Here is a 23,307-nt window from a genome sequence, read left to right as displayed (position 1 = left end):
TCACCCGCCTAACTCCCATTGATTTATGCCAGTCAAAATCATATTAATTAAGACTCTGGTGGGCGGGTCCCAGGCATATTGATTTTTGCCATTGCCATTTCGATTGATGCGTGCGCGCCCCCCGTGGGATGGTTTTATTACGACAGTTATGGTGTGGCAGCTACCGGTTATGGTTTTTTGGATACGCGATAAGCTGATAAACAGGAGCCATACATCCCTCCAGCCAGGGTTCCATTATAAATAGGAGCAAAATTGGTCGGCCGCCTCTGAGACAACTGGAGCATGGCGACGGATAAGTATGCGCCAACGCCACAGGATTCGTGCACAGCGCCGGGCAGAAGACGCAGCTGTCTCAGTCGCTGCTACAAGAACCAGCCACAGTGGAATGCCCTCGGCTCGGTGTCGTTCATCCTGATTTCGGGCGGCATGAGCCTGGCCTGGGGTGTCGGCTTTGCCGTTCATTCCGCCCATCGGGACGAGCTGCTGATGACGTTCCACATGCAGGTGTCCTGGCATGCCGCGGCCACCATAGGAGCAGTATTGGGGGCACTCTGCACCCATCGCCTGCCCTGCCAGCAGCCCGTCTATGTGAGTAGATCGCAGAGAGAGAGAAGTGGAAATGGATGGAGAGTGAGAGATCTCTCTGACTTCGCAGATTCTCGGATCCTGTCTGGTGCTGGTCTCGGGCATACTCTTCCTGACCTGCCACGAGCAGCCGGCGGCCATCATCACAGCCCGCTATCTGGACGGACTGGCCAATGGTCTGGTGTTTGTGCCCGCCATGAGCACCGTGGGCGAGCTCTCTGTGTGCGGCATGCGCGGTCTGCTGGCCTCGACGGTGGAGCAGCTGAGCTGCAACACTGGCATCCTGCTGCAGCTGCTGTACACGGCCGTGTGGCAGGTGGACTGGAACGTGACAATTGCCGCCGACCAGGTGCACGGTGTGCTCAGCATTCTCCTTGGCGTGGTGGCCCTTGCCTTTGCCTCGACGCTGTGCGTGGAGTCGCCGGTCAGCCTGCTGCTGCGCTCCAATGAGCAGCAGGCGGTGGCAGCTCTGCGGCACCTGCAACGTCCCTACATGGTCACCAGCGAGACCCTGCTCCAGCTGGACGAGCACAAGCTGTATGTGGCCACCAACCGAGGGCTGAGCCTGTGGCAGAGCATCCGCATGGGCGTGCCACCGCTGCTCAAGCTGCTGGCCCATCGGTCCCTCAATGCCCTCTGCCTGACGCTGGTCGTGTGGAGTGCCCTCTACGAGACGGCCGTCCAGCTGCTTACCCATTTCCATGCCTGGCCCTATGTGATCTTCGGTGTGATGCGCTGGTGTGGCTGCTTCTGCGTGCTCCTCCTCATGGACACGACCGGCCGCAAGAAGCCCACGCTATTCGGTTGCTTCTCCTGCGGCTCGCTGGCCCTCGCCTTTGCCACCCTCTTTGGGCGCACGCCGCATATGAAGGCGGCCCTCGGTCTGCTATTCAGCCTGCAGTTCTTTGCTGGCTTGGGACAAACCGCCTCGGCGGTGTATCTCACGGAGGCCTTTCCCCTGGCCATCAAGCCCCAATATGTGGCCCTCGTATATGTGATGGAGCTGCTACTGCGACTCATCTTCTGCAGCTTTGCGCCCAGTAGTCCAGCTGGCATTGTGGCCTACTTTTATGTGCTGGGCGGTCTGTCCATGGCCTTCTTCTTTCTGGGCATCTTCTGCCTGCCGGAGACGAGGCGCACCACGCTCACGGAGGCTCAGCAGAAGTTTAGCAACTGGTTCAACAAGGATTTCTAGCTAAATGAAATACAAATTGATCTAAAAACCAAAAGAAAATTTTGTTTAATTGTGTAATTCACCCACGGGATGGCAGATTGCACAGTTACCAAGAACTACGAGTGATTCAGCTGCCGCTGCTGATTGTGGGGAAGCACACGACGATCCCGCATCTTGGCCTAACCGTACCACCACTTGACAATGGCGAGGGCGACACCATCTAGATGGGTGGGCCACTACACCCATAATTCATGAACATTGCGATAAGACTCACTTATCACACGGCACAGGCTGCGTTTCTAATACCAGTTGGAGTGCTATCAATGCCATTCGCGATAGATAAGCCTTCCGGGCCCCTCTGCCCGATTATCAGTTGGCCAAGGCCCAGTCGCAAAAAGCCACAAAAATCCCTTGCCCTGGCATTCGGTCAATCAGTTTGGAATCGTAACCCATCACGGGCGGCTGGCTGTACCCCTCGAAAAGGAAACCCTCAAAACCGAAGAGCAGAAACGATGAAAAACGATAAGTTCGAGGCACCAACGCAGCCAGGACATCCACAGCCAGAACTCTCAGCGCCTGGATATCCACAGCCACAGCCAGGATATCCACAGCCAGAGCCGGGATATCCCCCACAGCAAGGATATCCCCCACAGTACGGATATCCCCCACAGCAAGGATATCCCCCACAGCACGGATATCCCCAGCCTGGTGGCTACCCACAGCCGGGATATCCCCAGCCCGGTTTTATACAGCAGGGCAACCCACCACAGTACTACGGTGCACCGCCCGGACCACCACCACCTGGCCATAGCTATGGCGCAGTGCCGCCCCCGGCTGCACATCTACCACCACCTCATCAGCAGGATGCACCGACCACAGTGGTGCCCCCCAGCAGCGGTTGCTTCAGTCGCAACCAAAGGAACAAGCCCCAATCGAATGCCGTGGCTGCTGGTGAGTAGCTCTGGGAATTAGTCATCTGCTCTGCATTGACAACAGTCCGATAAGATAACCCTGATTGGAGCCTATTCCTGGACTGGATAGCCAACCAAGTGACGTCATACGAAAACCATGACTCCAATCAACGATAGATTCCTTTTTTTTATACCCGTACTCAAAAAAGAGTTAAGGGGTATATTAGATTTGTGGTAAAAGTGGATGTGTGTAACGCAGAGAAGGAAACGTTTCCGACCCCATAAAGTATATATATTCTTGATCAGCATCAATAGCCGAGTCGATAGAGCCATGTCTGTCTGTCCGTCTGTCCGTCTTGTTTGACGCCTGGATCTCAGAGACTATAAGAGCTAGGGAAACCAAATTTGGTTTCCAGACTCATGTGATATCACACTGCTACAAGTGTATTTCAAAATTTCGCCCCGCCCCCTTCCGCCTCCACAAAGGACGAAAATCTGTGGCAGCCACAATTTTAAAGAAACGATAAAGAAAACGATATCGTAGAGAATGCCCATATCTACCAGACTGCCGAATCTGAATCAGATCGGATCATAATTATAGCCAGAATGACGAAATTAATTTTCAGTTGCTTCCCCTGCCCCCCCCTCCAGAAAACGACAGCGCAACTCATTTTCCTTCTCGCTCGCACACTCTGCCGCGTTCAGTGCGCGAGCAACCCATAGCGGAGGAGATGTAGAATCTAAATGGAACACGTACAATCTACATGTTAGATGTATAATAGACATTGTATATGTAGATGTAGATAGCAGATGTAGCAAAAAAATGTAAAATGTAAAATTTTTTTTTTTCCAAAATTCTACAGAATGATAAGCTGTATATACTGACTGAGTACGGTTATAAGTAGAGTCGTGTCCCCTGAAACGACTCACACGTTCCTTCTCGTTAATACGTAAATTCGGTTCTTGCCCCTTTGCAGCCGGTCTAATCTTCATCTCGGGTGGCATGAACATTGCGTGGTGCATTGGGTTCCGTGGTCCCATCTTCTACCACACCACACTGCACAATTTTATTGCCTGGTTCATTGCCGCTATTATCGGAGCGGTTATCAGCTGCGTCCTCGCCCTCGCCATCAGAGTGCCCAAGAAGTATGTCTTGGTAAGTGATCGATAGGAGACATATATGTATATAATCCCTGCACTTCCCTGCTGATTTATCTGTTTCACTGCACGCGCAGCTTTTCAGTGCACTTTTGGTGACAGTCGGAGGCGTTGTCATGGGCGCCATCCGATATAATGGTGGTGCAGTTGTGGCTGCCTCCTATCTGGATGGAATTGGCAATGGATTGGTGTTTGCGCCATTCATGGCGCTGGCCGGTGAGGTGTCCGTTCCGTATATACGCGGCATGGTCGCGGCGAGCACCGAGCAGTTGTGCTTCGGCATTGGCATCCTGCTGCAGGTCATCTACACCAGCACATGGACATATTCTGGCTATAATTCATACTCGGCCGAGAATCTGAAGGGAATCCTGAGCGCCGTCTGTGGCCTGTTAGCCCTGGGTCTGGGCGCATTCCTGTGCATTGAATCGCCGGTCCTGACGCTGGCCAAGGGCGACGAAGAAGGCGCCATCGATGCCCTGCGCCGACTACAGCGACCGTACACGCTCACCAACGATACCTACGAACAGCTGGCCGAGCACAAGCGATATCTGGCCCATAACAAGGACATATCCACGAGCCAGAGCATTGTCCAGGCACTGCCCGCCTTCCTCCAGCTGGCCTATCTGCGCGCCATGAACGCCCTCAGCATATCCCACTTTGTCCTCTTTGTCCTGCTCGTATCCGTGATTGCGAACTATGGCACGAGCTATTCGTCTGGCTGGCTCGTTGGCTACGGCTTCTGCCGCTGGATGGGCAACTTTACTTCGACCTTCATCATGGAGTGCGTGGGCCGCAAGAAGCCGCTGCTGCTGGGCCTGCTGGTCTGCAGTTGTCTGGGCTTTGTCATTGGCTCCAAGTACAGTGTTTACTACGGCATGAGCGGTGTGACCATCATGCTGCTGATCTTCCAGTTCTTTGCAGGCCTAGCGTTCACCTCCACCTCGCCGTATCTGACGGAGGCCTATCCGCTGGGTGTCAAGCAGCCCTGTATCGCCTTCACCTTCATCGCTGAGATGCTCGTGTACATCATTGTCTCGTCGGCTCATTTCAATTTATACGATGGCGGCAGCTACTTCTATGCCATTGGTGGACTATATCTGTTTGGCTTTATTGCTGGCATTTTCTGCCTGCCAGAGACCCGATTGACCACGCTGCGCGGCACCCAGCAGAAGTTCCGCAAACTCATCAATGTTGGCATCTAACAGAGCTAACACACACACACACACACACACACAATGGTCCCGGCCGTGGCCTGGCCTGGGCTGGGCTTAATCTGCCTAACAGAAGTTAATATTGCCTGCCGCAATGCAGTGGCAGGCGAAAGGAGTGTGTTACAGGTACAAGTTCTCCTCCCCACACCCTCTTTTTTTCGGGCAACTCGGCAAAATTTTCTTGCTGCTAGACCATAAACTTCAAAAAGGAAACTGCATGCAAAAGCTGGCCAGAAGATTGGATCTGGCATGAAAAAATTTATTAAAAAGGGGTGGGGTGAGGTAAATAAGTGAAGGCTAGCAAGGATACAGAATGTAATCGCAAAATCGAATGGAAACTTGCTGAAAATAGGCCTTAAAAAATTCGTTTATTGCATTGAAAATATTAGGCAAAAATTTTACAGGAAATATTTCAATTAAAATGCAATATATTTCCCAAAATTTTGAATTATTAACATTAATGATGGTTTACATAATACACATATTAGTGGCCATAGGTCATGTTTATTAAGTAGCAGATATCATAGGATTTCCTCGAAGTGGGGAATATTCAAGGTACTTGCTTTGTATTCGTTTTCCACTTAACTCACTAAATTGTGCTATAATTTTTCATGGCCTGTACGTAATCTTATCTGATTACTGGGCTCAGATGTTTTACAAGAATTCGGTTGCGCCGAACCATCAGCCAAACGAACCAAAAAATACCCCGAACTTTGATGAGCTATTGCCAGTCACAGGTGCCAAGCAGCCTAACCACCCACCCGCCTAACTCCCATTGATTTATGCCAGTCAAAATCATATTAATTAAGACTCTGGTGGGCGGGTCCCAGGCAAATTGATTTTTGCCATTGCCATTTCGATTGATGCGTGCGCGCCCCCCGTGGGATGGTTTTATTACGACAGTTATGGTGTGCCGGCTACCGGTTATGGTTTTTTGGATACGCGATAAGCTGATAAACAGGAGCCATACATCCCTCCAGCCAGGGTTCCATTATAAATAGGAGCAAAATTGGTCGGCCGCCTCTGAGACAACTGGAGCATGGCGACGGATAAGTATGCGCCAACGCCACAGGATTCGTGCACAGCGCCGGGCAGAAGACGCAGCTGTCTCAGTCGCTGCTACAAGAACCAGCCACAGTGGAATGCCCTCGGCTCGGTGTCGTTCATCCTGATTTCGGGCGGCATGAGCCTGGCCTGGGGTGTCGGCTTTGCCGTTCATTCCGCCCATCGGGACGAGCTGCTGATGACGTTCCACATGCAGGTGTCCTGGTATGCCGCGGCCACCATAGGAGCAGTATTGGGGGCACTCTGCACCCATCGCCTGCCCTGCCAGCAGCCCGTCTATGTGAGTAGATCGCAGAGAGAGAGAAGTGGAAATGGATGGAGAGTGAGAGATCTCTCTGACTTCGCAGATTCTCGGATCCTGTCTGGTGCTGGTCTCGGGCATACTCTTCCTGACCTGCCACGAGCAGCCGGCGGCCATCATCACAGCCCGCTATCTGGACGGACTGGCCAATGGTCTGGTGTTTGTGCCCGCCATGAGCACCGTGGGCGAGCTCTCTGTGTGCGGCATGCGCGGTCTGCTGGCCTCGACGGTGGAGCAGCTGAGCTGCAACACTGGCATCCTGCTGCAGCTGCTCTACACGGCCGTGTGGCAGGTGGACTGGAACGTGACAATTGCCGCCGATCAGGTGCACGGTGTGCTCAGCATTCTCCTTGGCGTGGTGGCCCTTGCCTTTGCCTCGACGCTGTGCGTGGAGTCGCCGGTCAGCCTGCTGCTGCGCTCCAATGAGCAGCAGGCGGTGGCAGCTCTGCGGCACCTGCAACGTCCCTACATGGTCACCAGCGAGACCCTGCTCCAGCTGGACGAGCACAAGCTGTATGTGGCCACCAACCGAGGGCTGAGCCTGTGGCAGAGCATCCGCATGGGCGTGCCGCCGCTGCTCAAGCTGCTGGCCCATCGATCCCTCAATGCCCTCTGCCTGACGCTGGTCGTGTGGAGTGCCCTCTACGAGACGGCCGTCCAGCTGCTTACCCATTTCCATGCCTGGCCCTATGTGATCTTCGGTGTGATGCGCTGGTGTGGCTGCTTCTGCGTGCTCCTCCTCATGGACACGACCGGCCGCAAGAAGCCCACGCTATTCGGTTGCTTCTCCTGCGGCTCGCTGGCCCTCGCCTTTGCCACCCTCTTTGGGCGCACGCCGCATATGAAGGCGGCCCTCGGTCTGCTATTCAGCCTGCAGTTCTTTGCTGGCTTGGGACAAACCGCCTCGGCGGTGTATCTCACGGAGGCCTTTCCCCTGGCCATCAAGCCCCAATATGTGGCCCTCGTATATGTCATGGAGCTGCTACTGCGACTCATCTTCTGCAGCTTTGCGCCCAGTAGTCCAGCTGGCATTGTGGCCTACTTTTATGTGCTGGGCGGTCTGTCCATGGCCTTCTTCTTTCTGGGCATCTTCTGCCTGCCGGAGACGAGGCGCACCACGCTCACGGAGGCTCAGCAGAAGTTTAGCAAGTGGTTCAACAAGGATTTCTAACTAAATGAAATACAAATTGATCTAAAAACCAAAAGAAAATTTTGTTTAATTGTGTAATTCACCCACGGGATGGCAGATTGCAGAGTTACCAAGAACTACGAGTGATTCAGCTGCCGCTGCTGATTGTGGGGAAGCACACGACGATTCCGCATCTTGGCCTAACCGTACCACCACTTGACAATGGCGAGGGCGACACCATCTAGATGGGTGGGCCACTTGATTGGGTGGGGGGCCGGTAGTACACCCATAATTCATGAACATTGCGATAAGACTCACTTATCACACGGCACAGGCTGCGTTTCTAATACCAGTTGGAGTGCTATCAATGCCATTCGCGATAGATAAGCCTCCCGGGCCTCTCTCTGCTCGATTATCAGTTGGCCAAGGCCCAGTCGCAAAAAGCCACAAAAATCCCTTGCCCTGGCATTCGGTCAATCAGTTTGGAATCGTAACCCATCACGGGCGGCTGGCTGTACCCCTCGAAAAGGAAACCCTCAAAACCGAAGAGCAGAAACGATGAAAAACGATAAGTTCGAGGCACCAGCGCCAGGCTTCAGCTCGGCACCACCGCAGCCAGGACATCCACAGCCAGAACTCTCAGCGCCTGGATATCCACAGCCACAGCCACAGCCAGGATATCCACAGCCACAGCCGGGATATCCCCCACAGCAAGGATATCCCCCACAGCACGGATATCCCCAGCCTGGTGGCTACCCACAGCCGGGATATCCCCAGCCCGGTTTTATACAGCAGGGCAACCCACCACAGTACTACGGTGCACCGCCCGGACCACCACCACCTGGCCATAGCTATGGCGCAGTGCCGCCCCCGGCTGCACATATACCACCACCTCATCAGCAGGATGCACCGACCACAGTGGTGCCCCCCAGCGGCGGTTGCTTCAGTCGCAACCAAAGGAACAAGCCCCAATCGAATGCCGTGGCTGCTGGTGAGTAGCTCTGGGAATTAGTCATCTGCTCTGCATTGACAACAGTCCGATAAGATAACCCTGATTGGAGCCTATTCCTGGACTGGATAGCCAACCAAGTGACGTCATACGAAAACCATGACTCGAATCAACGATAGATTCCTTTTTTTTAATACGTAAATTCGGTTCTTGCCCCTTTGCAGCCGGTCTAATCTTCATCTCGGGTGGCATGAACATTGCGTGGTGCATTGGGTTCCGTGGTCCCATCTCCTACCACACCACACTGCACAATTTTATTGCCTGGTTCATTGCCGCCATTATCGGAGCGGTTATCAGCTGCGTCCTCGCCCTCGCCATCAGAGTGCCCAAGAAGTATGTCTTGGTAAGTGATCGATAGGAGACATATATGTATATAATCCCTGCACTTCCCTGCTGATTTATCTGTTTCACTGCACGCGCAGCTTTTCAGTGCACTTTTGGTGACAGTCGGAGGCGTTGTCATGGGCGCCATCCGAGATAATGGTGGTGCAGTTGTGGCTGCCTCCTATCTGGATGGAATTGGCAATGGATTGGTGTTTGCGCCATTCATGGCGCTGGCCGGTGAGGTGTCCGTTCCGTATATACGCGGCATGGTCGCGGCGAGCACCGAGCAGTTGTGCTTCGGCATTGGCATCCTGCTGCAGGTCATCTACACCAGCACATGGACGTATTCTGGTTATTATTCATCCAGCAGCTTCTCGGCCGAGAATCTGAAGGGAATCCTGAGCGCCGTCTATGGCCTGTTAGCCCTGGGTCTGGGCGCATTCCTGTGCATTGAATCGCCGGTCCTGACGCTGGCCAAGGGCGACGAAGAAGGCGCCATCGATGCCCTGCGCCGCCTACAGCGACCGTACACGCTCACCAGCGATACCTACGAACAGCTGGCCGAGCACAAGCGATATCTGGCCCATAACAAGGACATATCCACGAGCCAGAGCATTGTCCAGGCACTGCCCGCCTTCCTCCAGCTGGCCTATCTGCGCGCCATGAACGCCCTCAGCATATCCCACTTTGTCCTCTTTGTCCTGCTCGTATCCGTGATTTCGAACTATGGCACGAGCTATTCTTCTGGCTGGCTCGTTGGCTACGGCTTCTGCCGCTGGATGGGCAACTTTACTTCGACCTTCATCATGGAGTGCGTGGGCCGCAAGAAGCCGCTGCTGCTGGGCCTGCTGGTCTGCAGTTGTCTGGGCTTTGTCATTGGCTCCAAGTACAGTGTTTACTACGGCATGAGCGGTGTGACCATCATGCTGCTGATCTTCCAGTTCTTTGCAGGCCTAGCGTTCACCTCCACCTCGCCGTATCTGACGGAGGCCTATCCGCTGGGTGTCAAGCAGCCCTGTATCGCCTTCACCTTCATCGCTGAGATGCTCGTGTACATCATTGTCTCGTCGGCTCATTTCAATTTATACGATGGCGGCAGCTACTTCTATGCCATTGGTGGACTATATCTGTTTGGCTTTATTGCTGGCATTTTCTGCCTGCCAGAGACCCGATTGACCACGCTGCGCGGCACCCAGCAGAAGTTCCGCAAACTCATCAATGTTGGCCTCTAACAGAGCTAACACACACACACACACACAAGTTGTTTGCTGTGTGATTAGAGAGTGAGAGAGCGATACGAGTTGGCGCAACATCTTACGGCAGGTTTTTGGAGTCACAGCCAAATCAAATATAATAAATATTTATAGCCTCGCCCCTTGCCTATCGCAAAAAAAAAAAATGCCAGATAACATTTCAGGACTGTCAAAACATAGAAATTGAATTGTCACCAAATGTCATGAATTTATTGCATGTATTGCTTGTCTTCTTTTGTATTTATTTACTTGTGTGTCAACAAATAAAGTGCGACAAAACGAAAATTCAGTAGAGATAATTTTGAAATCTTCAGTGCAAAGCTATTTACCTGCAACGAATATTGGGGAAAACCGGAAAACCAAACAGCAACACATGCTGTGATCTCTCACCTTCACCCTCACCCTCACCCGCACCCGCAACCACACCCACACCCTCGTGGTGCGCGTTGAACCGAATGCAAACATTCAGCGATAGGAAAATCGCTGATACGCGTATCTGATAGCGATATCAAATAAAACAGCTAACACAACCGAAAATTCGAACGCGTTCACTTATCAATCGTTGCCGGTAGGTACACGATAAGATTAGTGTGCCATCGATGGTTAAACCAAATGGAAACAAGCCCGCTCAACATACCATACCCATCGTGAAAGAACTGCCCGAGCCACGGGGAGCATTGTAGTCTTGTGCTGACGCGCGACCAAAACGGTCGATAGCCATCCATCAGCTCGATACCAAACGTCATGCAGACAGAGGGAACAGCGACAACAAGTGGCTTTCAGGCCATACCCACGGCCCCACCCGGTGCGGCGGTGCAACGGGAAATGATCTACCAGACGGGACAGGGCACCTGCTGCAATCAGGATCGGCGCAATCAGCCACAGGCAAATGCAATTGGAGCTGGTATGATTTACGAAATAAATATAAGTGTGTGTGTGTGTGTGTGTGTGTGTAGAACTTGTGGCCATCAGTGAGTCAACTGTGAGTCAATTGTTCACAGAATAAATAGGTGTGGAGGCCACACTAAACAAATGACTAAATTGAAGGCTACAAATGAACACTCTTAAGCACTTTGCATACACCTTTTTGGACTAGGGATTGTATAGCCATGGGCCACACTTTATAACTATATATATATTTGGTTTACTTTGCAGCTGCCTTGATCTTCGTAACTGGCGGCTTGCACATCGCCTGGAGCATTGGCTTCGATAGTCTACTGGCCGAGCTGGAGGTCAGCTCCCACCTGCGCATCAGTTGGTTCATTGCGGCCATTGTTGGCGCGCTGCTGGGTGGCTTCCTTAGCCGTCGCTTGACCTACAGGCAGCTCATGGTAAGTGCAATTGAAAAACACCACGATTAAGCCAGCAGCAGAAAACCCTTTACTTTGATACCCACACAGCAACTGTGCGCCATGCTCACGGTCATTGGAGGCATTGTGATGGGGGTGAGGCAGTTCAATGTCAAGGCCATGTTCGTGGCGCGATATTTGAATGGATTCGCCAATGGTTTGGCACTGGCGCCCACACTGGCCATGGCCGGAGAGCTGTCGGTGTACTATAAGCGAGGCGTAACGGCCTCAGCCGGCGAGCAGTGGCCCACTACGTTGGGCATCTTTGTGCAGATCGTGTGCAGCGCGAGCTGGGACACGGACAGTGAGTTCACGGCGGAGCAGTTCCAGGGCGTACTCAGCGCCATTCTGGGCGTGATTGCCATTTGCATGGCCTGGCTGCTGACAATCGAATCGCCCGTGGATATGCTGAGCCATGGCGACGAGGAGGGAGCCCTCGATGCACTGAGCCGGCTGCATCGGCCCAGAGCCGTAACCGCTGAAACCTATGATCAGATGGACAATCATCGCACCTATTTGGCCCACAATCAGCCCATGAGGGGCCTGAGAGCCTGGACGGAGGCACTGCCCGCCCTGCTGCACCTCTGCCTGTTGCGGGGACTCTACGCGACGAGCTCCAGCATGCTGGTAGCCTACACGCTGAGCTTCACGAGCACCATTGTCTATCCGGGCAGTTCGGGGCCCTTTGTGCTCTTCGGCTTGCTGCGACTGGCGGGCAGCTGCACGAGCGCCTTCGCCTTGGACACGCTTGGCCGCAAGATCCCCCTGATGCTGGGCCTGGTCATGGCTGGCGGACTGGCGGTTGGTGTGGCCAGCAGATTTGTGGCGAGCGAGCTGCTGCGCGTCAAGGACATGCGCATGGCGCTGTGGCTGCTGCTGCTGTACCAGCTGTTTGCGGGCATTGGCTTTGGCCCGAGCTCCGCCTACCTTTCGGAGGCCTTTCCTCGGAGTGTGAAGCGGCAGTGCATTGCCCTGGCCTATGTGCTGGAGATGATCATCCAGCTGGGCATTTGTCGCGTGGATCTCAGTCGAAACATCGATGGCGTTGACAATATGGCCGCATTTTTCTTTAGCCTCGCTGCCCTGCTGCTGGCGGAATTTCTGTGCAGCGTCTGGTGCATGCCGGAGACCAAAATGACGACACTGCGTCAGGCACAGATCAAGTTTCGAAATTTTGTGGTCTCGCAAGCCTGAAAGTAGGCAACACTCAAACACACACACACAATAAGACTATACCACCCACCCACCCAACCCCTTAGATATAGCTGAAAATAAATATATGTAATCTATATAGGAACGCATAGCAGTCCCCTGGCAGTCCCCTGGCAGTCCCATGGCAGTCCCCTGGCAGTCCCAAGGCACTCTTGTTCGTGTCTTATCGACGTGTCTCGGCCTGCTCTTTCTCTGCTGTCAGCATGAAGAGCTAATTTTAATTTGATTCTGGGGATCCCACTTGTCAGATAAGCGCGCAGTGTAGGCACAAACGTTTGCGAGTATTTGCGACCTCCAATTAAGTCGGCTATCATTTATCTTAGATTAGATGTTGGGCTCTCCTGTATAAATGTTTGCTGCAATTTAAAGTGAACACTAAGAATGTCTACACACGGCCATTAACGTCATCAATTATAATCATTTGCCACAATCGACATGCCCAAAGCAGTTTTGTTGGGCTTAATTATTTACTGGCATATTTATAGATGCGTATTAAAAATTCAAAAAAAAAAACAGAGGTATCTGTGTAGCAGTATATAGCAGGAATATATTTTAAAATTAATTTTATGGCTCGCCAGACTGATCTCGTTTTAGTGCAAAATCCAAGAATATTTCCTCCAATCTTGTCTGTATTATTAAGTAATCCTCTATGTATAATTTGTCTCTATTATTTTCAATTAATCGAAATAGCTTCGACCACATTAACTGCTGCAGTGGAATGTAATACGTGAGCATGCCATTGCAGTTTTCCTTCAGCATGGCATCGGGCATCGCTTTGGAAATGAAGTTCTTTAGTTTTAAAATTCGATTGGCCAAATCATTTCCATTGATTATGTTAATTTCAGCAGTTCGCTTATTATTATTTGTACGCGTTACTTCATCGCCTCTTTTAACTGACCCTTCCGAACTGGACGAACTGTCTACTGGTCGCTGAACACTTCTCTTGGAATGCTTAATTTTCATCTTCAATATGAGTCCCTTTGAGTATCGATTTTTAAGATTTTGCACAGATCCAATGCACTTGAATTGGCCATCCACCATAATGGCCAGGCGGGTGCACAGCGTCTCGCACTCATCCATGCTGTGCGATGTCAGCACAATCGACTTACCCGCTGCCCGTATATGGGCTATTCGCCGCCATATCTGTCGCCGTGCTGCCGGATCCATGCCACTTGTCGGCTCATCCAAATACAGGATGGATGGGTTACCAATAATCGATATGGCAGCACTCAGCTTGCGCTTATTGCCACCGCTATAGTGCTTGGTTAGCTTATCTATGTGTGGATGGAAACCGAAATATACGGACAGGGCCGAACAGACTTCAGCCACATGGCGACGCTGCACGCCCTGCAGGAGGCAGTAAATGCGCAGGGTCTGGCGACCAGTCAAATCATCAAACAATGCATCAAACTGCGGACAATAGCCGATCTTTTCGTATACTTTATGCATTTTATTGCACAAGTTTCTGCCCTCAACGTAAGCGAAGCCGGCGCTGATGCGTGCATCGCCAGTTAGCATCCGGAAGGTTGTGGTCTTGCCGGCGCCATTGATGCCCAGCAGGCCAAAACACTCGGCGTGCGTGACATGAAATGAGAGATCCTTTACCACAAAGCTGTTGCCATAACGCTTGCTAATGCCATCCACCAGCAGCGGCATCAGTTTCCGTTGCGCTTGTGTCATATTTTTAACAAGGAAACTCTCCCGTTTGACATCGTCGTTATCGAACGTTGATTCGCCTTTCTGCACTCTGCGACGTTTGCCAATCGAACACAACAGTCTATAGGGCTTACAGCAGACAGCCTCACAGGTACAGATCTTGGCATCACAAATCATTAGCAACGAGAGCAGAATTACGGCCACCACGCACAGGTACAGGATCTCTGGCAGCACACCGGGCGCAGGCCAATCAAAGTAGCCGGGAATGTTGCAACACACGGGTATGGTGCGACAGCGAATGCTTGTTGGCAGTTTGCGAACACCCGCAAAGCTGCATCCACGCCGTATATTAAATCCAATGTGAATATGATGAATGGCACTGGCCAAACAGTAATGGGGGAACACACGGAAGTACCAGGCCAGCTGCACCGCAATGTGCTTCAGCTGAAAGGCTTCGAATGACAGGGCCAGCACCAGCATGAACAAGCCAGTGCCCGTTAAGGTGGTGGCAATCACAGTGCGTGTGAAGCCCGTGGCGCCATCGCAGAAGAAGCCGGAGAATGTGTAGCTGAGCGGCAGGGCGGCCAAGCCAAATAATAATAAAATGGCATAGTACAGGCCCAAATCGGAGACCGTTGAATAGCCAGGGCTCTTGGAAGGCGGAAATTGTGAGTATGGCCATTAAGGCAGACACCGAGAATACGGCATAGTCCCACAATAGCTGGCTGATCCAGTAGGCAAACACATCGACGCCCGTCAGGAATTGCATTAGCTTGGCCCGCGTCTCGCGCTCCTTGATGATCGGAATCACATACAGGGCCGTGATAATGCTCATGCACAGGCCCAGGTTGATGGCTATTTCAGCGCCCAGCCGCTGTCCCTTGTTCAGACGCAGCGTCAGTGTTTGATTGTTGTACGGCAAGGGGGCATTGGTGACCCCCGTTCTGGCCTGCTTGCCCAGCATTTCCACTGCCAGCGCATTGTGCAGCAAATTGAGTGTCAATGGGGCCGTATGCAATGGCTTATTATTTAACCAAACTGTCAGGTTATCCGTGCCGATACTCAGCCCGGCCAAGTACTGAAAATCGATGCGACGATTCAGATTTTTGCCAATACCCAAAATGTATTCCTCCATGCTGGCATCATCACTCCTATTTATTAGGCTATAGCCCAGGCCGTAGCTGGACAAATGCTCCGCATAGGCGGTGGCCAGTGATGGCATTTGCTCATTTGTCTCATCGTGAAATATCACAAAGGCCTTGGGATACTGATGCAGTGAAATTTTCATTGCAGGCAGCTCATAGTAAATGCGTCCGCCCTTCGAATTGAGTATCGTCAGCGACATAATTAATATGGGCAGTAGAATCTGCACCAGCAGCAGCCAGTAGTTGCGGCCAGTGATGAGAGCCTTCTTCAGGAAGAGTGCCTGCCAGCGCATGTAGCAGCGGGTGTACCAGCGCTTTTCTTTCATTTCCATATCGGTAAACAAATCATTGAATCCTTCCTCACCTTGTGGCTGTGCAGCAGCAGCAGCAGCTTCGTTCTCTGCTATGTGGCTGACTTGCATGAAAACGTCCTCCAGAGTGGTCACACTTACGCCATAGCCATCCAATTTCAGCGCGTTCGACTGCTGCTCCAAGGCACTCAATAAATCCGGATATTTCTTGGAGTGCTTGCTGGGCAAAAGATAGGCTATCTCACTGCCAAACTCACTCTCCAGCTGTATGGCCGGCAAATGTTTATGCAGCAGCTGTGTGACCTCTGCAACATTGCAACTCTTTTGCTTAACACAAATCAAACGGTAGCCGATGCCATAACGTTTCTTCAGATAAAATGAGCTGCCATAACATTTGAGTTTGCCATCGCACAGAATGGCAATGCGATCGCCCAGCACATCCGCCTCGTCCATATAGTGTGTGGTCAGCAGTACAGTGCGTCCGATCTTTTCGGCTTGCAACAGCTCCCAGAGACTTCGACGTCCGGCTGCATCGACGCCAGCACTGGCCTCGTCGCACAGCACAATGCTCGTGTTGCCGCACAGCGCACAGCACAGCGAAAGTTTCCGTTTCATGCCACCGGACAGCTTACGGGCAGCAATGCGTGATTTGTCCTCCAGCTCCAATAGCCTCATGTACTTACTCACTTCACAGCTAACAGCGGCCGGGCCGCGCACACCTTTCAGTTGGCTAAAGAATTTAATATGATCTCGCACCGTCATCTGGTCGAAGAGTATATTCTGCTGGGGGCAAATGCCCAAGGATCGGCGCGCCGCTGCCAGTTGGCTGCGTATATCATAGCCGTTGAGTAGGGCTGTGCCAGCCGATGGTTGGACAATGCCCGTTAGCATATGAATTGTTGTCGTCTTTCCGGCACCATTCTGGCCAAGTAACACTGTGATTTCGTTGCGATACATTTTCAGATTTAATCCATTGACAGCCTTATGCTTGCCGTAGCTCTTGTGCAGATTGCACAGCTGAATGCCAATATTTGGATTTCTTTTGTTCAAATTGATTGGGCTGGAAAGTGGGTGTGCTGGGTAAAGTTGTGTACTATCCGAATGACTTAGAAGTTGTGACCAAAATGTACGCCGAAAAGGATAATACCAACGACGAGTCATTGCCGTGTCTGCACAGCAGATCTGTTCCACATATAAGCAGACTGTCAGATAGATTAGGCCGCCCACTGAGAGCATACAAATCACATAAATCAGCGATAGACTATCGTCCAAGGAGACGGGCTGAAACATATTGTGCCAGCGTGCGCCCTCGCCTGTGCCCTCCCAGGCCATTATCACATGAAAACCAAATCCCAGCGCTGTATTTGACATCAGCAGGCACAAGACCAGCTTGGTGGCAAGGTTCAAGCGATCGTAGTAGTAAAACGAGAATGAATATGGTATGTAGGTGATGAACCACAGAATACTGGTTGCTGCCGCCGATGTGCTGGCCTTGGAAATGAAAACGGCAATCATGAAACAAAAGCAAATGCTCGCAAAAACATATGTGTGCAGAAATACGAGCAGGGGCAGCCAATGCGAATGGGTAAGAATGGCAACGGACTTGTAATACTTGCCCAGCAGCAGGCACATCAGCAGTACGACCACAATCATGAGCATGGCATAGCTCTTGATAAACCAGGCCAGCCAATGGATCCAGTTGTGGATGCCCATCAGTTTCATGATATCCTTCAGCTGCAGTTCCTTCTCGTTGGTCACGTGCTTCGCCACAAACGAACACGGATAGATGAAGCTGAGCAGTATGATGAACGACAGTAGCTGCTGCAGGCCGCTCAGCAGCGGATCATATATGTACGATCTGTAGGGGAACCGCTGCAGATGTATCTGTGGCAGTTGTTCGCTTGTGCGCCCCGTGCTCAGTTGCAGCCAGGACATGGTCAGGGCGTGTTGCAGTGGCAGAAAGCCTTCCATGACATAGCCAACAGGCACCCCGCCATCGCTGGCATTCATGTTGCGCGGCCCACTCATATCGTAGTTGGGAAACAGATTGCTCGTCCGCCACGTCTCAATAATGGGCCCGTACATGGTGCGCAGTTCGCTGGGAAATCGAAGTCTGTAATTGAATGTGTACGCGAATCCCTTCTCGTTCAGTGCACTTGTCGTCTCGCTCACGAACTCCACGCCCGCCAAGTAGTTGTGCGTTACTAGATCATATTCCATGTGCGAGGCGGTGTCGTAGGATCGCCAGCTCAAAAGTCTCAGACGCATTGTGGCAGCCGTAATAATGGCACGATTAGCGGTGCTATCTGGCGTATAGCAGAGTATATTTTTGGGTATATTTAGCGTGCCATTATCGTGCATAATTAGATTTCCGTGTAATACTGACTTCTGAAATAAATTCATATCCGATATCGACACTGGCGGGTATCTAATTACGGGCATCGATTCGGGCTCCACCAGCACACGCAACACAACAATAAGCAGCAGAAATATTACCGGCAGAGCGAGTGCAAAAATAAGTTGAATTTTCTGGTTCCATTGAAGCGTCCAATTCTTCCACAGGAGCAGCTTCAGCTTCTGCCAATCACCGATTGGCTCGTTACCTGCTTGCGGCAAGCTCATTGATATTGTTTTGAAATAAATCGAAGCACACCCAAAACTGATATATCCTGATCAATAATGCCCTGGCATAAATATCAAAGAAATGTTTTGTCAACTGTGAACAGACATACAAAACGACATCGATACACCGCGCGGCACGTGGCAGAAACAAAAAGATTATCACATTAACAACCTCATTATCAAATATATTTGACGATCAATGCTCTGCCATTGTTATGCTCGCTACTCAAAGAGCATAGGGAAATATTTTTGGAAATATTCTACACTCGTATTGTTGTCCCCATATGGCGGCTAGCTCTATGCCATGGGCCAACTAGTTCCCAGTGAACTGAACTATCAAAATCATAGCACCCTAGACCTTTCTCCCTCCCTTATCACAGTCAATAAATTTGTATTGACTTTTCTGCTCACCCTTGGCCATATACCAATATTTTTTTGTGAATAAAAAAACTCACAGTAGTATACTATATTCAAATTTAATTAATTTATTTATATCCAAATAATCAAGCTGATAAGAGCGGGCTGACAGACAAAAAATGGTTTTCTATGCTTGTCGCTTATCTTATCTCAGCTGAAAACGCGTTCGTTTGAGCAGCAGTTCGCTCAATAGCCGCTGCTCGATGCTCTGCCATTTATTAAAGCGCGTCGGAGCAGGCAGTCGGTCAAGTACGGAACATCGCGAAATAAACCTCAGACCAACAATTGTGGAGTGCCCGTGCTCCCCCCTTAAAGTGATAGACAGAAAATAGCAAACAACAAAATATCAAAATGAAAATGACAAATTGGTGAAGACAATAGAGCGGCAGCGGCGATTTCCAGTGAAAAGAATGCCAAGTAAACAAATAACAAATCAATCGCATAACTCAATAACATATAAATAACAATTGCGGAAGCCTCTATAGAAATTGTGAATTGTGTTACGTGTAGAGAGCCAATATGCCAATGCTGCCGACCATTGAGGAGGAGGGAAAGCTCTCCTGGCTGCGTCTCATGTGGCGCTATCGTCTCCAGTTCCAGTCCATGGCTGCGGGTAAACGCCAAGATAGTTGTCCCATCATAGATCAGTAAATCTCATCAATGTAATATCTGTGTATCTGACAGCTTCGATTGTTTTTGTGGGCTCTGGCATGCGGCTGGCCTGGTCCATCTTTGATACGCCCGCTGGCAAGTTTCTGAACAACAACAACACACAGAATCTGATGATGAGCTGGTTCATTGGCGCCGCCCTGGGTGCCCTGCTGGCCGCCTTCTTTGTGCAGCGTGTTACCAAAAATGTTGCCTATGTGAGTACGGGTACGAATACGAATCTCCCCCACATTTACGTACATCAAATCCATTTGCTCTGGTCTGCGCTGTGTCTGTATCTCCCGTACAACTCGTACTGGAGATACCGTGGCCATTAGCACTCGACCATTAGAGGGCGGCTTATCAAACCAATAAACTGATAGCCATAAAGTGATCGCGTTCAACCTGCATTGGTCATTAAGTGGCGATAGTCTCAGTTGCGAGGGCTGATCGATCAATTTTTGGGGTTTGCCCAAAAGGAAAATTACTGAAAAAAAACATGAGGCTTAAAAAAAATCCCCTAAATGTTCCCCCGCATAGGCCATAATTTTTATGTGTGCTAGATACGAGTAATAGAGGGCTGGAGGGACGACTGTGTAAAGACCGAGGGACACGTGGGAGTAAGGAGAACGGAGAATCAGAATTAATATCTTTGCAAATCGGACTCAAGACCCGCATCCGTTTTCTTTTGCTTTGTTTCCCAGACATCCAGTGGCTTTCTGCTGCTTATGGCCGGCGTTCTGAATCTGGCACTGCCTCAACACTTTGGAGCCGCCTGCTACAGCAGCGTGAGTGTGGGAGCCGCCTACGGGCTGACCCAGATACAGGCGCTGGTCACCGGATCGGAAGTGGCCCACAAATCGATACGCGGCATGCTGCTCAGCTGCGAGCGCATCTTCCTCTGGCTGGGCGTCTGCATTCAGGTCTTCTACACGCGCGTCTGGTACAATCTGGAGCCGGTGCAGCGGGGCTATGCCATGCACATTGATCAGCTGCACGGCATACTGCTGGGAGCCCTGGGACTGGGCGCCGTCATACTGGCACTCGCCCATCGGCTGGAGTCGCCGCTGCTGCTGCTGCACCAGGAACGCGATATGGCCGTGGGCGATACCCTCAAGCAGCTGAACGGCCAGTCTGCCACGGAGCTGGTGCGCCTGCGCGAAGATTGCCGGCAGCTGCACAATGCCCGCGACTGGGAGCAGTTTGTGGAGGAGCCGGAGGAGATACCCGGCTGGCATCGCTGCGCGCGTCGCCTGCTGCCACTGCTAAAGGTGCTGCTGCTGCGCTGCTTTGCCACCTTGGCCCTGTCGCTGTCCTTCAACCGGGCATTCCTCGTCGTCAGCTGGCATGGCCTGGAGTGCGACATGAACTGTCTGTATTGGCTGGCATTCGCCGGTCTGGTGGGCAGCCTGGGTGGCGCCTTCCTGGTGGACACCCAGGGACGTCGCAAGCTCTGCTCTCTGTCACTGTTCATAGCTGGCATCATCATTGTCATGGTGGGCGGCGTCTTTGAGCATCTGGAGTCGGTGAAGAAGACCTTCTACGACATCAATCTGCAGGCCATTGCCCTGCTGATGCTGCTCTTCGAGCTGATTGTGTCCGGCGGCGTGGCGGTTCCGGCTCTCATCTATACGGCGGAGGCGTTCAGCATTGCTCACAAGGCGCGCTGCCTGGCCGGCATTCTCGTCTGTGAGCAGCTGCTGCAGCTGGGCCTGCTCCTGGCCGCCTTCAACCATTGCCTGACGGACTCCATCCTGTTCTTCACCATCGGCGCCCTCAGCTTCTTCTTCGGACTGCTCGTGTACATGCTGATGCCCGAGACGAGGCACTTGACGCTCTACGAGTGCCTGCTCAAGTTCAAGAAAGTTCCCTAAACAATATTTGTGTCATTAAGTGGCTTACACCTATCCTTACATCTATACTTAATCGTATTCTTAGCCCTAAGTGATTCTCCTGCTATCTATGTGTATGTGTATGTGTGTGTTTGTCTGTGTGTGCATCTGTATCTCTCACTCCCTTTGTATCTCCTAAGTTGCATTTACAGCTATTTATTGTAGGTTATTAAATGCCAGCCAGCCAGTCCAAGCTCTTTTATTCAGTGAGCTTTTGGGCAGCTGTGTTTGCTTTGAACTGCTTGCACTGCTTGTCACAAACAGTGCTGCTTAGCTCCTCCCCCTCTCACAGGATATGCTGTGGCATGGATGTTTCGTTAGCTGGAATAAATTAAATTATTCGTAATAAATTTATGTATACTGAAAACTTAAATATGATGAATTCTTATATATTAAATATAAATATGTATTTAATATTTATATTTTAAATATCAAATATTTATTCCAAGTTCCAAGTTTAATTTATATTATTTGTATATTTATATATTAAATATAAATATGTATTTAATATTTATTTTTTAAATATTAAATATTACATATTTATTCAAAGTTCCAAGTTTATTTTATATTATTTATATATTAAATTTAAATATGTATTTAATATTTATTTATTAAATATTAAATATTTATTCCAAGTTCAAAGTTTATTATATATTATTTATATATTTATATATTAAATTTAAATATTTTAAGTTCCAAGTTTATTTTATACACAATCTCTCCACCTGCATAAATTACGCTTGACATTTCCTAACCTCCACAGCTGTTGGCTGGCACTGGTTCGAGGCATAGCTAAAGCTTTGCATTCGCTTTTCTGCTATAATTGCTGTGGAACTGTTACCACTATTTCTATTCCAGAGCTTTCACTGGAAAGCGTGCCAAATTTCCCGTTTTTTCGACCGCGTAAACAATGCGTAAAAGCTTTTTCCGCCCATTCATAAAAGTTCACAACATTTTGGCCTACAATTTAGCCTTTTACGCAATGAATTTGGATGCGGGTGCCACACACTCTTTGAGAGCACAAAAATAGAGATTAGAATCCTAGGAAGGGTAAACTCTAGAGAGAGTGAGTTGATTGATATGGTGTGTCTGATGAATATGACTGGCTGCCACGAACCAGAATCAAAAGGGAAAAAAAAAACAAAACCAACCCAAAAATTTGAGGCAACCAACTGCCCCAGCTAGCCATTTAATGATGTGGAAAATTTGCCATGCTCCAGAAACTTATTGATATGCAATAGCTACATTTCTGAGCCCCAAAGTGCTGCTTTAGCCTTAGCCGCAGACTTGCGGAGCTGCGTGTGTGTGGTGTCTCTTGGTTGCTGCGGTTGCTTTGTTACACAATTGTATCTGTCTCACAATTAGCCAATTCGGGGCCAACACCGGCCGGCTATTTAATAACATGCGGTGCCACAACGACAACAACAACAACAAAAACAAAAACAACAGCAGCCCCAATATTGGCAGTCCCTTTGTGCTGTTCTCTGGCTAAATGAAGCGGCGTGAATGGAGTTTAAAATTATTTAATTTTTAATTGAGTTAATTAGTGGGCAAAGGGCACAACAATTTCTTTGTTTATGCAGCAAAAACAGCGAAAAAAATAAAATAAAAACAGCTAAAAGAACCCTCTCTGAGGAGGGGCTGGGAACATTTCCCAGAGGCCTTGTGCTTCCATGGCAGCCATTGAAAAGTTTAGGCTTCAGCTAATTATGAAAACAAAAATTCCCTTAAAGACAGCCATTGATTGCTTCCCTCTCAGTTTGACTCTTTTATATGAGTAAAGCTAAGGAAAAGAGTGGATATATAAATACATATAGCTATCAGTAGAGCCAGAACCGATTTAGATCAGAGGCAGATTCGTTTGAAGCTGGCTAGGGTTGTCTTGCTCTCTCTTGCGATTCATGCAAAAACTAAACCAGAAGCTGGTCCTTGGGG

At 50.3% G+C, this 23,307-nt stretch overlaps 7 protein-coding genes across 10 annotated transcripts; 6 read left to right on the top strand and 1 right to left on the bottom strand.

The window, feature by feature from the left end:
* Positions 1-282: 282 nt before the first annotated feature.
* LOC121404506 lies at positions 283-1,780 on the top strand. The gene is made up of 2 exons (XM_041594149.1): positions 283-588; positions 656-1,780. Exons 1-2 carry the CDS (start codon positions 283-285, stop codon positions 1,778-1,780), a joined length of 1,431 nt encoding a protein of 476 aa, XP_041450083.1.
* Positions 1,781-2,192: 412 nt separating this feature from the next.
* On the top strand, positions 2,193-10,405 carry LOC111070895. 2 transcript variants are annotated; one of them, XM_041594126.1, is made up of 4 exons: positions 2,193-2,292; positions 8,114-8,525; positions 8,708-8,886; positions 8,966-10,405. In XM_041594126.1, exons 1-4 carry the CDS (start codon positions 2,272-2,274, stop codon positions 10,097-10,099), a joined length of 1,746 nt encoding a protein of 581 aa, XP_041450060.1. In that variant the 5' UTR covers positions 2,193-2,271; the 3' UTR covers positions 10,100-10,405. The 2 variants fall into 2 exon arrangements, with proteins under 2 accessions (XP_041450060.1, XP_022217623.2); XM_022361931.2 differs by lacking the exon at positions 2,193-2,292 and having other exon boundaries at positions 8,002-8,525.
* LOC121404505 (solute carrier family 2, facilitated glucose transporter member 7-like) lies at positions 2,362-5,053 on the top strand (the record flags this gene model as incomplete). The annotated part of the gene is made up of 3 exons (XM_041594146.1): positions 2,362-2,710; positions 3,648-3,826; positions 3,906-5,053. Coding segments are annotated over 3 exons (1,653 nt in total), but the record flags the coding sequence as incomplete, so codon positions are not given.
* Positions 6,079-7,576, top strand: LOC111070908. Its single transcript, XM_022361950.2, has 2 exons — positions 6,079-6,384; positions 6,452-7,576. The coding sequence occupies exons 1-2, from the start codon at positions 6,079-6,081 to the stop codon at positions 7,574-7,576; spliced, it is 1,431 nt and encodes a 476-aa protein (XP_022217642.2).
* A 29-nt stretch (positions 10,406-10,434) lies between the features above and the next one.
* On the top strand, positions 10,435-12,751 carry LOC111070896 (solute carrier family 2, facilitated glucose transporter member 8). Its single transcript, XM_022361932.2, has 3 exons — positions 10,435-11,024; positions 11,276-11,451; positions 11,521-12,751. The coding sequence occupies exons 1-3, from the start codon at positions 10,865-10,867 to the stop codon at positions 12,661-12,663; spliced, it is 1,479 nt and encodes a 492-aa protein (XP_022217624.2). The 5' UTR covers positions 10,435-10,864; the 3' UTR covers positions 12,664-12,751.
* A 486-nt stretch (positions 12,752-13,237) lies between these two features.
* LOC111070894 (phospholipid-transporting ATPase ABCA3) lies at positions 13,238-18,476 on the bottom strand. The gene is given in 2 exon segments (XM_022361930.2): positions 13,238-14,985; positions 14,987-18,476. Coding segments are annotated over 2 exon segments (5,169 nt in total). The 5' UTR covers positions 18,416-18,476; the 3' UTR covers positions 13,238-13,245.
* Positions 18,477-19,064: 588 nt separating this feature from the next.
* On the top strand, positions 19,065-21,699 carry LOC111070870. Of its 3 annotated transcripts, XM_022361896.2 has the most exons (3): positions 19,065-19,445; positions 19,517-19,698; positions 20,185-21,699. In XM_022361896.2, the coding sequence occupies exons 1-3, from the start codon at positions 19,352-19,354 to the stop codon at positions 21,352-21,354; spliced, it is 1,446 nt and encodes a 481-aa protein (XP_022217588.1). In that variant the 5' UTR covers positions 19,065-19,351; the 3' UTR covers positions 21,355-21,699. The 3 variants fall into 3 exon arrangements, with proteins under 3 accessions (XP_022217588.1, XP_022217589.1, XP_022217590.1); XM_022361897.2 differs by lacking the exons at positions 19,065-19,445; positions 19,517-19,698 and adding an exon at positions 19,971-20,100; XM_022361898.2 differs by lacking the exons at positions 19,065-19,445; positions 19,517-19,698 and adding an exon at positions 19,971-20,100 and having other exon boundaries at positions 20,151-21,699.
* The last annotated feature ends 1,608 nt before the right edge of the window (positions 21,700-23,307 follow it).

Source organism: Drosophila obscura, unplaced genomic scaffold (assembly GCF_018151105.1).
Source record: "Drosophila obscura isolate BZ-5 IFL unplaced genomic scaffold, ASM1815110v1 contig_208, whole genome shotgun sequence".
Taxonomy (NCBI): Eukaryota; Metazoa; Arthropoda; class Insecta; order Diptera; family Drosophilidae; genus Drosophila; species Drosophila obscura.
The sequence above is the reverse complement of the archived record's forward strand: the minus strand, read 5'-3'. Positions and strand labels throughout refer to the sequence as shown.

Coding starts and splice junctions, on each gene's coding strand:
- LOC121404506 (XM_041594149.1), top strand. CDS start 283: ATGGCGACGGATAAGTATGCGCCAACGCCACAGGATTCGTGCACAGCG. Junction 589..655: donor CCTGCCAGCAGCCCGTCTAT/GTGAGTAGATCG, acceptor CTGACTTCGCAG/ATTCTCGGATCCTGTCTGGT.
- LOC111070895 (XM_041594126.1), top strand. CDS start 2,272: ATGAAAAACGATAAGTTCGAG. Junction 8,526..8,707: donor ATCGAATGCCGTGGCTGCTG/GTGAGTAGCTCT, acceptor GCCCCTTTGCAG/CCGGTCTAATCTTCATCTCG. Junction 8,887..8,965: donor TGCCCAAGAAGTATGTCTTG/GTAAGTGATCGA, acceptor CTGCACGCGCAG/CTTTTCAGTGCACTTTTGGT.
- LOC111070908 (XM_022361950.2), top strand. CDS start 6,079: ATGGCGACGGATAAGTATGCGCCAACGCCACAGGATTCGTGCACAGCG. Junction 6,385..6,451: donor CCTGCCAGCAGCCCGTCTAT/GTGAGTAGATCG, acceptor CTGACTTCGCAG/ATTCTCGGATCCTGTCTGGT.
- LOC111070896 (XM_022361932.2), top strand. CDS start 10,865: ATGCAGACAGAGGGAACAGCGACAACAAGTGGCTTTCAGGCCATACCC. Junction 11,025..11,275: donor GGCAAATGCAATTGGAGCTG/GTATGATTTACG, acceptor TTTACTTTGCAG/CTGCCTTGATCTTCGTAACT. Junction 11,452..11,520: donor TGACCTACAGGCAGCTCATG/GTAAGTGCAATT, acceptor ATACCCACACAG/CAACTGTGCGCCATGCTCAC.
- LOC111070870 (XM_022361896.2), top strand. CDS start 19,352: ATGCCAATGCTGCCGACCATTGAGGAGGAGGGAAAGCTCTCCTGGCTG. Junction 19,446..19,516: donor GTTCCAGTCCATGGCTGCGG/GTAAACGCCAAG, acceptor TGTATCTGACAG/CTTCGATTGTTTTTGTGGGC. Junction 19,699..20,184: donor TTACCAAAAATGTTGCCTAT/GTGAGTACGGGT, acceptor TTTGTTTCCCAG/ACATCCAGTGGCTTTCTGCT.